At 51.5% G+C, this 15,943-nt stretch overlaps 1 protein-coding gene across 1 annotated transcript in view; it reads left to right on the forward strand.

Annotated features, from left to right (window-relative positions):
• Nucleotides 1-15,943, forward strand: part of CDH23 (cadherin related 23) — a 264,190-nt gene that overhangs the window by 135,093 nt on the left and 113,154 nt on the right. The window contains exon 24 of the mRNA XM_078597759.1: nucleotides 2,139-2,284. Within this exon, the coding sequence (XP_078453885.1) occupies nucleotides 2,139-2,284 (146 nt within the window). The remainder of the gene's footprint in view (nucleotides 1-2,138; nucleotides 2,285-15,943) is intronic.

A 15,943-nucleotide genomic window follows, 5' to 3' on the forward strand; every position in this document is an offset into this window, starting at 1 on the left:
ATATAGTAATAGGTTTTTACCCTTTCAACTGGTACAAAAGGTGTCCGTTTTTGTACCAGTTGAAAGGGTAAACACCTATTACTAAAAACAATTACGTCAATTATATTTACTTCAATATTAATTGGATAGGGAAACCGTTTGAAATAATTGAGCCTACGTTTGCAAATGTTGACATAGAGGTTACTGGAATGAATATGCAAGAAACGTATGCTTTGTGCTTGAACTTGTACATCTCAAAGCTGTATGGGTCAACACCTTCAGATCGTATCCGTGAGTGAAAAACACTTTATCTCTCTTCAGGTGTGGGTTTAATGCAGGGGAAAAACAGAGATAGGTAATTCCAACTCCACGCTGTCATCCCCAGAGGGCTTAGAGTGCACCAATGATTTTAATCTCACCTAAACAATAACCTTAATCCCACACAGCCAACAAGTCTAAAACCCCTAATCTCTCGCAGACTCCCTCTCTCTCTCACCTCATGGCCCGGTCAGAGGCGGTTTGGTTCCCGGGGCAGCTCTGCAGGGAGGCTTCCCACTCTTCATAATTTAGTTCTCAATATCGGAGCTTGTAACTCAATCACGCGGTGGCGCCGTGGGCCCTCGGCACAACAGGGGCTCCTGGGAGTTGACCCTGGCTGCCCTTCCCTCGACCCAGCGGCGCTGACCCCGAAATCTCCCGGGACCCATTCCACACCCTCCCACAATTCCTCCCACTCTGCCGCCACCGCTCCCCTCGCTCCCCTCCCCCATCTCTGTGCGTGTTTTATCTACACTGTTTTATCTAGTAAAACGGGCACTTTGCAGTGTAGGGCCACTGCTTGTTTTCGTTTTGTTTCATATATCTTTTAAGCATATACTTATGATCGGTTGTTATAATACACAGGAAAGCCTCAGTTAGTCATATCATTTTTTAAAGACCGCTCTGCGTGGGTTGTTTGGCCAAACCAATCTAAGTGCCGTAATGGTTCTTGATCAGATTTATATTGAGAATGATTAGATTTTAAATTCAGCATAATTGTTCTTTTGGGATATGGACACTAATCAAATAAATATATCACGTCTGAACTCCCTCTGACAGCAACAATGACAACTAGGAATGAACATAACAGATCTTTGCCTGAACATTTAAATAATTTTACGCATGGCCACTAAGTTACGATTATTATCATCAGCTGTGTAGACAAGACAGTCATAGTCTCTGATTATTTACTGTGGGTACTCTTTGACTAAACACACCACATTTAAACAGAGAGATCACGAGTGCTGAGAATGTAAACATCGGTTTTATGTGAGAAATGCATTTTCAGTCCGAGCCTGGGATTCAAACCGAGGGTGGTAATAGTTGATGCATGTGGGGTATTTTATATTTTGCCCTATGTATGAGAATAAATGTGCCCTATATGTCCGTGTATGTATTTACAATCTGTACAAATTTACGGTTGCTTTTTATAGTTAGAAATTTTGCACCATATATTCTTGCACTTGTATTAATCATTGCGTTTTCCAAGTTTTTTTTTCGCAAGATACATGTTTAATTGGCCTCTGAGCTGAGTTATAAAGGCTTTATCTATCATATCCAAGTAAAGGACATCGTGTTTTATTGCCTGTTAAGAAAAGTAAGTGGGGCTTGGGTAGGACACGTTTGACGCTTTGAACTGGGCACGACAGAAGGGACGATGGCCATCAGTCGAGACTAACGATTGAGTGGCAGCCAAAGGACAGAATGCAACCCAGAGGACATCTACCATAGAGATGGAGTAATGAAATCAGATCACGTGCAGGAGCTAAATGGATTAATGTGTCGAAGGACCGTGAGAGATGGCAATGGCTTGGGGTGGTCTTCATCTAGCATGGGATACATCACGGCTGATGATAATACCTATCTACTCACCTGCCTACTCACTCCACTTACAAACCCATCCACACAGCTACCCACCTACCCATCCACTGGCAAACCTACCTAATCAATCTTCCATGAACCAATCAACCAGCAGCCACAAGAGACAACTGTCTATATGCCCCTCATTACTCAAATCACATTTCTTAAAACCTGTCCTGGCTCTAGATCGACTGCGCTCTAATATATCATCTTTTACTCGCATCGCCCCTCCCCCCTCCAATGCCACCGTCCACCGCCAGGCGGCTCCCCCCCGCGCCACGCTACGGCGAGCGCTACGGTCACGGTGCTGCTGCAGGACGTCAACGACAACGAGCCGAGCTTCGTGGGGCTGCCGTACGCGCTGCAGGTGCTGGAGGGGCTGCCAGCAAACTCGACGCTCTTTCAGGTGAGGGAAGCGGTGGTGGCGCACGTGGCCTGTTGGCCCAGCGCTGGCAATGGCTGGCTTCCCACGGGTGTCGAGGTGTCATGCCCTGGCTCACCAGGAGAAGTCGGCACAGGAAAATGTGGACTCCACCTGTTCCACCTACACGGGATAGACTGTTTACTCCTCGAAGCACGGGTTTTCTCCAGGTACCCCGGTTTCCTCCCACATGTAAACACTCATTAATTGCCCAATAACATATTAATATATAGAGGACCAGAGAGCTTGGTGGATTGTTTGTGCCGGCTCAACGCACGGCTGCTCTCCTGCTCGTCTGTGGTTCCTGCTCGTGCCTTTGAGCCATGCCTCTCTCTACAAGGGTGAGCGGGTACTGTGTGGTAGCGGTACGTTACAAGTTGAAATGATTATGACTGAGCGGCGTCGTGTTCACGCAAGCTGCAGTGTGCGTGCAGAAGTGCCCCCCTCCCCCCCATTGCTCTAGGGATCCCCGAGAGTTTTCCACTTATTCAATGAGAGAATCACAAAAAAAATCACAATTGAAAAAATAATCACATGCCCAAATGCCCAAAATTCCAAGTCGCCACCAGCAAACAGTGGTGTTAAAGTCGTCATTGGTAAGAGTTTATGCATTTCTTGAACTGAGCATGGTCATTCTAAGAGCTTGGGGAGAGACGATAGGAGGGAATTTCAAAGTGGAGCAGTACAAGGGAAGAATCAGAAAGAGAAGCAGTGTGGGTGGTCGAACACCGGATGGATGAGACGAAACGATCTGGTAGACCGGGTCCTAAACACGGTTGGAGGAATCAATGCATGACATTCATGGCAACAGTAATGGCAGCAGCAATAGAAGAGTGGGAAGGAGGTAACCGACTGTTCATGACTGGAATTATTCAGTGAGTTCTGAATCATTGATCACCCTGACTGCTCTACATTGAATCCCATCAAGTGTAGTGAGGTAGGAACTAGGTGATCCACTCCAGATATGATAACAGTATTACAACCTTGTCCTGATTTGTGCTTTATAGAGAAGGAGTAATATCATTCGGAGTTTCAGAAGGCTTTGGCATGGGAAAGAAAACCAAGCTTCTTTGATGCCTCCTTAGTCAGTGTCAGAAGTTAAAGTTATGGGGCCTGATTCCCCGAATGTACTTTTCCTAAGCTCGTCTTTTAAAGGAGAGAACATGTCATGAGGATGAACACCACGGAGACAAAGCGATGAGGTCAGCTCATGCGTAGGAGGCCACTGTTCAACAGTGGAATGAACATGACCGACGTCCAAATCAATGCTGGAGCTTGATTTAAAAAAGCAAAAAAATATTATGACAAGGGCTCTCTGCTCACCTGATATTTAATGCAAGGGGCAAATTTCCCAACCTGATTTGAAATAAGCAATGGGCACCAGTGACATGTAAACAATGCGTGAGAATGGTCTATTTCATATTTATGTAATCAACTGCAAATTAGCAGAGTTAGCTACTTATTCTGTGTTCTTAATGTAAACATCACTCCTTGAAATGTAATTAGTCAAGTGTTCCAAGACAATCAAATACTCTTGACCATCAGTTATGCTTTTCCAGATAATTACTAAAGTGCAATTTAGGCTCGTGTATTTATTTTAAAATGTTGCTCTTTTTGTTTTGCTTTTGCAATTCAGTGTGCAGCCGACATGTGTTTATAACCTGCAGAGTTTAATGCATACACTTTAGAAACACACTTAATGAAACAAAGATTCCTAAAGGCACTTACATTTTACCTTTTCTTGTATAGTGACTAATTCAGAGACACTAAGAGTAGGAGGCACTCTATTTAGTAACAGCCTTCACGGTCCACACAGAGTAACTACAGCCCCCAATCAGGACAGCTGGCAGACTGCCTGACTGATGGTACCGAGCAGATGAAGATTGCGGCGAAGACGCCAACAGCACAACGGGATCCCACTCCAGGCAACAGCCCCGACCCTTCGCTCGGGGTCCCCTTTTATCCTCCCAGTGTGGCCTCGCTCCACCCTGGCCACACCCCACCCCGGCCACGCCCCCCTTCTAGAACCTACTAGCAGGTTCCCGGGCTTCCCTCTCGTGCCCCCTCTGTAACCTTTCCCCTACATCCCTCTCTCTGGTTTATCACATGACCTGCTGACAGACAGAGCTGCTGCAACTGCAGATCCCCTTCTCTGCCAGCAACCAGCGCTATGCTACATAGTGACCAATTCCATGTCACTACATCACCCCCCCTGTAAAAAAAATCAGCCGGCCCGGCTGACCCCCATCCCCCGCATAGCGGAACAACAAGAACAACAACAACCTCCATCCCCGCGTAGCAGAACAACAAGAACAATAAACAACCGGGACAATTAACAAATTCCGACGAGAACTCACAACAATGAACCTGGCCCCCAGGGATAGAACAATGCCCGACGACCGTAAGCGTGCCACAGCCCACAAGCATTAGGAAGGACCTCAGATCAACCGGCAGTCACATCCCGGCTTGCGTCTGCGGCCACCCGCCAGACGGTGTCGGGACTAATAGAACAACAGAAGGGGCGGGCTATCGGAATTGAACAGTTTTGGAACGGGTCTTCATCACTGGGCCACTAGGCGGGACAAGAGTGGGCTTCCTGGGGACCCCTGGGACGATATCTAAATGGCCTAATGGGCATGGCTCCTCCCGGCATGAAGACGAAGGGGAAGAAGAAGAAGAAGAAGTGGATGGCGACCGTTCCATCATCCTTGGTCCGTCTGTGGACGGTGCCGCCGTTGGGTCCACGGGTGTCAGGCGCTGGGATCCTGCAGGTGAAACAACGGAGTCCCACTGAGGCTCACGCTCCACGACCGTTCGTCCGGGCTCGTCGAGCGCATCTGACACCCAGCCCTCAGGTAGTGGGGATGAAGCGACATCACAAGGTGGAAAATGGGGTTTCAGCCATGACGGGTGCACATATCAGCACCTGCGACCGACATAGATACATACCCACTGCGGCCTCCTGACCTCAATCACCTCAACAGGGCCCTGCCATGGCCGGTGCAATTTAGGGGACATGCCCAGGGGCACCTGGGGGCAATGCAGCATTGCCTTGTCCCCATGGGTCCATGGGTTTCCGGATCCACGGAGTCCCGAAAGCTTTTCATTGGCGGTTTTCCGTTTGGCCAAATTTCCCCGAGACACCTCCTGCGACTCTGCCAGCTGCCTGATCGTAAGCTGCATGGGCATAGCGACTGTCTTTTTGCCCAGGTCCATGCTGAACTGAGCCTCCATGGGGGGATCACATTCCCTCTCATACATGAGGGAAAAGGGCGAGAACCCCATTGAGGCGTGAGGGGCCATTCTGTGTGCGACCAGAACACCCGGAACGTGCAAATCCCAATCAGACTGTGCCTCGTTAACCTGTTGGCATAGCATGGACGTAAGAGTCCTGTGCAAGCGCTCTACCATCCCGTAAGTCTGGGGATGGTAGGGTGATGTCCGGATCTTTTTAGTACCCAGGAAGTCATACACCTCCTTTAATCATTTAGAAGAAAAATGATGACCTTGGTCTGTAAAGAGACGTTCTGGGGCCCCATTGTCCGAAACATACTCGTGTAGGAATGCATCTGTGATGGATGTGGCCGACTGATCCGACAAAGGCCATGCCACCGGCCACCAGGACAGGTACTTTACCCCGACGAGCAGACATTTATTTCCCCTCTGAGTGGTGGGAAATTGGCCGAGGTTGTCGAAGGCAACGAGCTCATTAACACGGGACACTTCGATGGATTGCAACGGTGGCTGGGCCTGCCTTGGTGGGGGCTTTCGGCGAGCGCATTCAACACAAACCTGAGCATGTGGTATACATCCTTCAACATTCCGGGCTAAAAGAAGTCGCGCTTCAGGGTCAAAAACGTTTTCCGCACCCCAAGGTGCATCAACCTCACATGGACAGCCCGTGTAACTCTACCCCGCAGAGCAGTTGGCACAACGATGCAGTAATGCCACACTTCCTCATCCCACCTCATCAGGAGCCCATCACGAAGGACTATGAGGGGCATTCCCGCTGGCACCTTCTTACCACCCCTCGTTCAGACACAATGCCATAATTTTAACAAGGAGACATCCTCCACCTGGAGGCGGCCCCATTCCGTGTGCATGAGACCAATCGTGTTGTCACAGGGAGTGGGTGCCACGGGTGGTGGAACATCAACCGACACTACGACAGTGCATGGCAATCCTGCAACCACAGGTTTACATCGGCCGACACCCATCAAACACACACAGCGGCTCCTCGGCGGTAACCATGACAACGCGTCCACATTACAGTGGCATGCATCTTTCCTGTAGGTGACCCTGAGGGAATAATCCTGCAAAATTTCCGACCAGCGGGAGAGCTGACCGGACAGCTGGTCAACTCGCAGCGCATATTGAAGAGCCGCGTGGTCCGTGTGCACAACAAACTGCCTACCATAGAGGTACGGCCTGTACTGCTCTACAAAATGCACAATAGTCAACAATTCGCAGCATGTCACACAATAACGCTGCTCTGCGGGGGACAGCACACGGCTCCCATAAGCTATGACCCTCTCTGCTCCGTTCACCACCTGCGACAGCACAGCGCTGATTACGGTGTCGCTGGTATCTGTATCTAGCAAAAATAGCAGAGAGAAATCGGGGTACCCAAAGGGAGGCGCGTTGGCGAGGCCGTCTCGCAGTGCTACAAACGCGGCCTCCACCTCTTCCCCTCATCGAAATCTCTGCCCCTTTGCAATGAGGGCATGGAGCGGTTTAGCGATTGTCACGAGCTTGGGTATGAAGCGGCGGTATATGACGCGAACCCAACAAAACTACGGACTTCACCCACTGACGTGGGGGTCGACCATGTGCACATACACACAGTTTTTTTTGGGATCCGTGGCGATCCCGGACTCGCTGACCATGTGACCCAAATAGCAAACCGATGTCTGCAAGAGATGACACTTTTGCAGCTTAAATTTTAAGATTGCCCACCGGCACCTTGACAAACACTGATCGCAACCGCTGCAGGTGTTCCTAAAACGTGCTTCTGAGCACGATTACACCATCCAAATAAATGAGGCACGGGTCCCATTGAAGACCTGCTCCATAAGTCACTGGAACGTGGCCGGAGCCGAGTGAAGTCCCATCGGGAGACAGTTAAATTGAAACAATCCCTGGGGTATTCAGAACACGGTTTTAGGTTTGGAACTCCAGAGGTAACTGCCAAAACCCTGACAGGGTGGAGAAAGACCGCGCACTCAACAGGGCATCCAAGGAGTCGTCCATCCATGGGAGCTGGTATGCATCCGCCATGGAAACTTTATTCAATTTGCGGAAAACTACACAAAACCACAAACTCCCAATCCCGCTTTTTAACCAGGACAATGGGAGCTCCCCACGGACTAGTGGAAGGGGAGATAATGTCGGCAGACAACATCTCATTGACTGCCTGGCGAACATGGTCCTTTTCCTTGGGAGTGAGTCTGTACGAATTCTGGCGTATAGGAGCAGCGTTACCTGTATCGATGCAGTGCTGCAATAGTGACGTGCAGCCAATATCATATTTATCCTGACTAAAAACGTCAAAAATTCCCGGAGCAATGCACGCAACTCACCCCGCTGCTCGCCAGTCAAATTCGAATTTTCTTTGCACAGCGCATCCATCCAAGCCTCATCTGGCTCGCCTCCCCGCTCCACCATGGCAACAACCTCCACGGCCACATCGCTGGCCTCCTCACAACACACGGCCGTCGCGTGGGCCAAAACCGTACCCGCCTGGACAACCACGGCTCCCAGCCTGATGTTCAACACCTGCAGAAAGGGGTCCTGGTCCCCCCTAACTATCATCTGGGCCCCCACCAATGCGAGACCTCGAATTGCTCTGTTCGAAGGATTAAAAGAACCCCTCCCGCGGTGTCTTCGTGATCAAGCTGCTTCCGCAGCCGCAAGGGCACCAACATGTGAGTGCCAGGAGGAACCGTGATGGTCTCCTTCACTAGGGCCTGAACCGTGGCGTTAGCTCTTCGGAATTGAGTCGGGGACGTCAAAAATGCCAACCGACGCCCCGACGGCAGCTCAATACACCCTTGGTTTACAAGAATCTTAAGGGGAATCCTTCTGAGAAAATCAGTCCCCAACAGACAAGGCACAGCCAACGTCTTAGAGACTAACACTGGGCCCGCCAATTCAATGTCCCCGATTCGTACTGTTGCCGATATCTGGCCCACAATACCCAAACTCCTGCCATTAGTGGCGACACACGCCCTATTTACCAGATTAAGACAACACGACTTCGACGGCTAGGACTTAATAAATTCTGAAATAATACTAGCGGATGCTCCCGTATCAATGAGCACCCTTAGCTCGACACCCTGCACGAAGCCAATAACCATGGACAATCCTGCCGCCGCTGCCACAATACGAAGCGCAAACGCGGTCCACTGCCCCGTGCCCCGCGGCCATCCACCACCCGCCAAAGTCCGACTTTCGCGCACTGCAATACGATGAGGGATGATGGTGTGTGAACCCGACACGCTCTGAGAGGTAGATGCATGAAGTGACTATGTTAGCCAGGTATTCGATGCATCGCAACTTGCCTGTGGGCTCGGGGAAGCGGAGGTCGGCAGGGCGGGAGACAGCAAAGGTGGGGAGAACGATCCAGGGTCAGCGCGGCATCCCTTGAAAATGTGGCCCCGCAGGCCGCACTTCAAACAAGTGACCGGGGACCTCCACGGTGGAGAGAGGGTCCCGCTTCGTCGTTCCCGCTGCCGTCGTCATCCCACAGCAACCCTCCCACGCGGGCTCCTGACAAACGAAGCGCAGGCTTGCACAGGCTCCTGACGCTCTGGCTCATCCTCGTCCAAGGTGGTGGGAAGAGCCCGCAGCTCCTCCTCGTCGGACCACCCTGCGAAGGCGCAAGCAGCGGCCCAACGGTGCTTGAAAACCGTCGAGTTGCCCCCCACAGCCACAAATTCCTTGACGAACGGTAGCCATATTTTAAGAAAAGGCACCTCCGGACGAGACGCCGACGGCAAGTCAAATTTGGCGGGAAGTGTTTCCCGCCCAGTTGACAAAATGGAGGCCGGGGTCCTGGATTCCAGGGCTGTCAGGAGATAATTTCTCCATCATCCTCTTCACCTGAGGACACAATAGTCTTTTTCTTGGCCGACTTGGACATGTTGAAGGAGAAAAAAAATGTTCTTTCACTTCTGACTCCAAATGTAGTGACTGACTCAGAGACACTAAGATAGGAGGCACTCTATTTATTAACAGCCTTCACGGTCCACACAGAGTAACTAGAGCCCCCAGTCAGGACAGCTGGCAGACTGCCTGATTGATGGCACCGAGCAGATGAAGACGGCGGTGAAGACTCCAACAGCACGACGGGATCCCACTCCAGGCAACAGCCTTCGCTCAGGGTCCCCTTTTATCCTCCCAGCGTGGCCTTGCTTTGCCCCGGCCACGCACCCCTTCTCAAACCTACTAACAGGTTCCCAGGCTTCCCTCACGTGCACCCTCTGTAACCTTTCCCCTACATCCTTCTCTCTGGTTTATCACGTGACCTGCTGACAGACGCCCTGTCTGTCAGCAGCAACTGCAGATCCCTCTGCCAGCAACCAGCGCTATGCTACTTAGTGACCAATTCTATGAATCAGAATCAGAAAGGGTTTTATTCGCCATGAAAGTTCGCACAGACAAGGAATTTACTTTGGCCGGAAGGTGCATACATTCAACATATAGGAATCTTAAATCTTAAATAAGTGGTTTACAAGTCTAACTATACTAAAGGTACAAGTCTAACTAATACTAAAGAGCTATGTAAAAATTTAATAAAATAAAATCTAAAATATACAATAGCTATAATATACAATATAAAATTACAAAAATGCAAATAGGATAACATAGTGCAAATATGGCAGGGTGTCATTGTGCAGATATTGTGTTAAAATCAGTTTGAGCGTTAAAGTCAGTTTGAGCCCCTGGCCTTGTTGAAGAGGCCAGCAGCGGATGGGAAGAAACTGTTTTTGTGGCGTGAGGTTTTGGTCCTCATGGACCGCATCCTTCTGCCGGAGGGGAGTAGCTGGAACAGAGAGTGTCCAGGGTGGGAGGAGTCGGCCACAATCTTCCTCGCTCGCCTCAAGGTCCTCTAGGTGTACAGGTCCTCGAGGGTAGGCAGATTGCAGCCAATCACCTTCTCAGCAGTGCGGATGATACGCTGCAGTCTGCTCTTGTCCTTTGCAGTGGTAGCAACGTACCAGATGGTGATGGAGGAGGTGAGGATTGACTCAATGATGGTTGTTTAGAAGTGCACCATCATTGTCTTTGGCAGGTCGAATTTCTTCAGCTGCCGTAGGAAGTACATCCTCTGTCACTACACTTGTAACAGTTCTATCAGACCTGCTCAGAGATAATTTTCTTCGTCTCATTCTAAAGTAAACTGAATATATCTTCAAAGTGAAAATACAGTGAGAGATTATCTTTGGGGGTGCCACGGTGGCGAGATGTTAACTACCTCACCCAGTATACAGTAGGGCATAGGTTCGATCCTGACCCTGACGCCTGCATATTTGGAGTTTGAATGTTCTCCCTGTGGTCGCATGGATTTTTCTCCGGGTCCTCCGGTTTTTCCCTCCACATTTAGAATTGACATCATGTTTAGAGTATTTGGCTGCTGCTATATATTTCCACATGGTAAGCTACTTCGTTGAACTATCATTTGTGACCAGGTCACTTCTGAAAAAGAGCTATATAGCTCAGTGGGCCTTCCCTGGAAAAAAATAAAAATGGTTAACTTCATAGTTTATGGGTCCCCTGCCCGAGAGCTTCAATATTTTGTATAGAAAGAGACCTTCCTCCACACGCACACACACACAATTTACACTCAGAACAAAACGGCTGAAAGCATTACGCCACTTGAGGCATCTTCAACAAACAGAATTGGATCCAAAATTGTAACAATTACAACCAAATGAAAGCCACAGAATGAATGTTTTTGTTTGCATGCAGAGTTATTTTTGTCACATTTTAAACTATATTCGCCATGAAATGAATACTGATCTGCCTGCACTTCCTTTCACAGTCCGCATCTCTGGGATGCTACCATCTTTGTCCTTGATATGGCCAAAACATATACAGTGAGGGAAAAAGTATTTGATCCCCTGGTGATTTTGTACGTTTGCCCACTGACAAAGAAATGATCAGTCTATAATTTTAATAGTAGGTTTATTTGAACAGTGAGAGACAGAATAACAACAACAAAATCCAGAAAAACGCATGTCAAAAATGTTATAAATTGATTGGCATTTTAATGAAGGAAATAAGTATTTGACCCCTTTGCAAAACATGACTTAGTACTTGGTGTCAAAACCCTTGTTGGCAATCACAGAGGTCAGACGTTTATTGTAGTTGGCCACCAAGTTTGCACACATCTCAGGAGGGGTTTTGTCCCACTCCTCTTTGCAGATCTTCTCCAAGTCATTAAGGTTTCGAGGCTGACGTTTGGCAACTCGAACCTTCAGCTCCCTCCACAGATTTTCTTTGGGATTAAGGTCTGAAGACTGGCTAGGCCACTTCATGACCTTAATGTGCTTCTTCTTGAACCACTCCTTGGTTGCATTGGCCGTGTGTTTTGGGTCATTGTCATGCTGGAATACCCATCCACGACCCATTTTCAATGCCCTGGCTGAGGGAAGGAGGTTCTCACCCAAGATTTGACGTTACATGTCCCCGTCCATCGTCCCTTTGATGCGGTGAAGTTGTCCTGTCCCTTAGCAGAAAAACACCCCCAAAGCATAATGTTTCCCCCTCCATGTTTGACGGTGGGGATGGTGTTCTTGGGGTCATAGGCAGCATTCCTTCTCCTACAAAAATACGGCGAGTTGAGATGATGCCAAAGAGCTCCATTTTGGTCTCAACTGACCACAACACTTTCACCCAGTTGTCCTCTTGTAATGCGAGCAAGGACAGGGTGGGCGCTGCCTCCGCACCACTCACGCGGGCCGGAGTATTAGGGGAGGTGGAGCTTGGTCGTCGGGGTGAGTGGGGGTGGAGTCAGGGTCACGTGAGGAGGAGGAGGAGTCAGGGTCACGTGAGGAGGAGGATATAGGGTGAGAACCGGAAGGGGATCGGGAGTCGAGAGAGAGTGAAGATAGGAGAAGCCACGCGGGGTGCTGGCGGGGAGTGGCACAAATTGCCACGCGGTCGGAGTCACGGCACCGTCGGCCAGCGGTGTACGTGGAGCAGCGGAGTGGCTGCAGAGTGTGCAGAGTTACACGGAGCAGCGGGGTGGTTGCAGAGTGTGCGGGGCACACGGGCAGCGGTGTGGCTGCAGAGAGAGAGGAGGACTCGAACAGCGTGCGGAGGGCACGCGACGGAAGAGGTGCAGGTCCGACCGGGGACATCGCGGGGCGCGAGACAAGAACCCAATAAAGGACAGACGGCGACCAACATCGCCTAAGAGTCCTTTATTACATTGGAGTCAGAAGTGAGACGGCATGTCGAAACAGCTCAGAAGAAAGAACATACCTGCACCATCTTCTGCACCATCTTCTGAAGACGACGACGATCTTTTTCCGGCGGTGGCTCTACCAACGATGGAAGGCGGAGGCGACGCAGGAACGGGCGACGCGTCGGTAGTGCAAGATGTTACCGGCTCAGCAGGACCGTCTGCGTTGGTGGGCGCCGAGGAGGGATGGCGACACGTGGCGGCCCAACTTGAGTCGCTGAAGGCTGTTTTAACGCAGTTATGCGCCCTGGTGATGCCCATGACTAGTCTGGGGAGGCCAAGCGGGGAGCATCCGAGTGGGGCCTTGCCGACGCTTCCAGCCCTCTCCAACACGCGGCACGAAGCCGCCATCTTGGGCGTGGTCGGGGAGGAATGGCGGGAAGCCGCCATCTTGCTGCCTCCACCACGGGAAGCCTCCATCTTGGGCGTAGTCGGGGACGAACGACGGGGAGCCGCCATTTTGAACACATTGCAGAGTGACGCCATCTTGTCGCTGCCGCATGGATCACCATCGGCAGATGACGGCGGCGTGGGGACCCGCAGCCATCGTCTAACGACTGTGAAAGAGTTCTCCATTGGCGGAGATTGGAGCGCATTCGCCTGCCGTTTTCAAGCGGCGGTATGATCCGCAAAATAGGACGGATGCAGAAGCCTTGGAGGTCTTGCCAACGCTTCTTGACAACGAGTCCATCAGGTTCTTCCGTTCCATCAAGGCCGCAAAGAAGACGACGCTACAGGGGGTGTTTGAAAAAATGGCGGAGGCGTATGAGCCCCCGTACGATGCACATCGCAGGTTCGTGCAGTGGCAACGGGCACCTGAAGAATCGCCAGTGGCATTCCGGGGCGCTGTGATGGAGCTAGCTATGGCCGCGTATCCGGAGACGGAGCCCGACTTGTTGGAACCCCTGATACTGGGTAAAATGTTGGAGTTATTCAGGGACTTGGGCATCCCCATGCCGGTGTGCGGCCACGATAAGTTAACGTCCCGGACGGTGGCTAAGTGCCTGGATGCCCAATTCAAACTTCGCCGGTGGAAACAGGTGACGGCTTGGATGGGGAGCTCCACCGTCGAAGGCGGTGCAACAGGGTGGGACCCGAAGAAGGCCGTCTATGTTCATGACGAGAAGGGTCCTGGGGAGCTGACGGCAGCATCGACCCAGTGGCCTGCTCGAGGGGGAGCGGGGTTGCGCTCCGGGCCGCCGGTGCGGGAGCGCCAAGACAGAGGGGGTGCTACACGGCGAGCCGACTTGGCGTGTTTCCGCTGCGGCCGTAAGGGCCACTTCGCCAGAGAATGTTGGGCTCGCATTCGGCAGCCGCCCCAGCAGGAGGCCTCGGTCACGGACGCGACGCGGCAGGACCACCCACGACAGGCAAGTCGGTACGCATCAGACACCCGGCAAGGCCTGTCATCTCATGCATCACCATCGGCATGCGGGCCGGGTGCCATTACTAATGGGGGGGGCGCTTAGTAATCTGCGTCGCTCTCTGACGCAGTGGCGGAAATTGGCGCGATGGGTGGTTGCGGCCGCAACTGGGTCGTCGACCGTGCCGGGTTCGATCCAAGGGCTCGACATACGCATTTCGGTGGACTCGGGTGCGTCCGCGACTATTATCTCCGACGTGATATTCCATCTCTTGTCCATTCCGCCGGGGCGGGTGCGGCCAGTTTACGACTCTTGCATAGCGGCGAACGGGGGTAGCATGGGCATTGTGGGTCAGGTGGACGCCAGTATATCGGTTGGGGGTGTTTCGGCTTCAGGGACCGTGTTGATTTCCAGGTCCCTCGTGGTGCCCTGTTTGTTGGGGACCGATTTCCTGGCCAAGATGCCCATTCAAATAAAGGTGGATCACAATTGTATCGAATTGCCGGGGGGTCGGCAAATTTAATTATTGCCGTCACCCTGGGGCCAGTCAGTTCCTGACCGTCAGGTACAGGCGCTGTCCGAGGTATCGGTGGATATTCCGCCTGGCTCGCAGATGCTTATTCTGCTGCTGTATCGCAAATAGGTGCCTGGAATCGAGGGTGTGGCGGGTGTTTTGTTATCACCGTCCACTGCTATAATGGGTGGCTTGACGCTGGTCGGGGCACAGACGATTGTCCGGCCGGGTCAACCTCCGTTTTTACAAGTGTTGAATGGAAGCGCAGATAATGTTGTTGTACCGGCCGGAACGGTTTTGGCTCACGCTACGACTGCTTTCACGAGCCATGACGATCAGGGCCGCCGGGGCCTTGTAGGGGGGGGTAACGGCCTTCATGTCACAGGACGATCGGTGGATTGCCGAGTTGTGCCGGGAAAATGCGTCTTTGACTGGGGACCAGCGGTCCGCGCTTCGCGCGCTGTTGGGGAGGTATTCCGACGTCTTTAGTGCGGACGATTTCGATTTGGGTCGCACCTCCTTGCTTTCCCAGCACATTGATACGGGTGATGCCGCTCCGAGATGCTGGCCGCTGACATCATTTCCCCGTCCAACAGTCCGTGGGGCGCGCCGGTGGTCCTTGTGAAAAAAAAGGATGGGAAGTTGCGGTTTTGTGTTGATTTTCGCAAATTAAATAAGGTGTCGGTTGCGGACGCGTACCCCCTGCCGCGTATGGATGATTCCCTTGATGCCTTGTCTGGGGCGAATTTTTTTTTTCTACTCTTGATTGCTCATCGGGATTCTGGCAACTTCCCCTGGATGAGTCCTCGAGGGAAAAGACGGCTTTCTGGACGCCGCAGGGATTCTTTCAGTTTAATTGTCTTCCCATGGGCTTGAACGCCGCCCCCGCGACATTTCCAGCGGTTGATAGAGCTCGTGTTAACGGGTCTGCAGTGGGAGATGTGCTTGATATACTTGGACGATGTTATCATCTTCAGCCGCACGTTTGAGGAACATCTGCGGAGGTTGGACGCACTGTTTGCTAGAATGCGTTCCGCCAATTTGAAATTTAAGCCCAAAAAGTGTCACCTGTTGCAACGATCCGTGCGCTATTTGGGCCACATTGTCAGTTCGGAAGGGGTCGCCACGGACCCGGAGAAGACGGCGTGTGTCCGTAACTGGCCGACTCTGGCCTCAGTGGGGGACGTGCGTCGGTTCGTTGGGTTCGCTTCATATTACCTCAGGTTCGTTTCTAACTTTGCCACGATCGCTAGGCCGTTGCACCTCCTTACGGCTAAAGGCCGCAGATTCAGCTGGGG

Source organism: Lampetra planeri, chromosome 9, assembly GCF_965212315.1.
Source record: "Lampetra planeri chromosome 9, kcLamPlan1.2.h2, whole genome shotgun sequence".
Classification (NCBI taxonomy): Eukaryota; Metazoa; Chordata; class Hyperoartia; order Petromyzontiformes; family Petromyzontidae; genus Lampetra; species Lampetra planeri.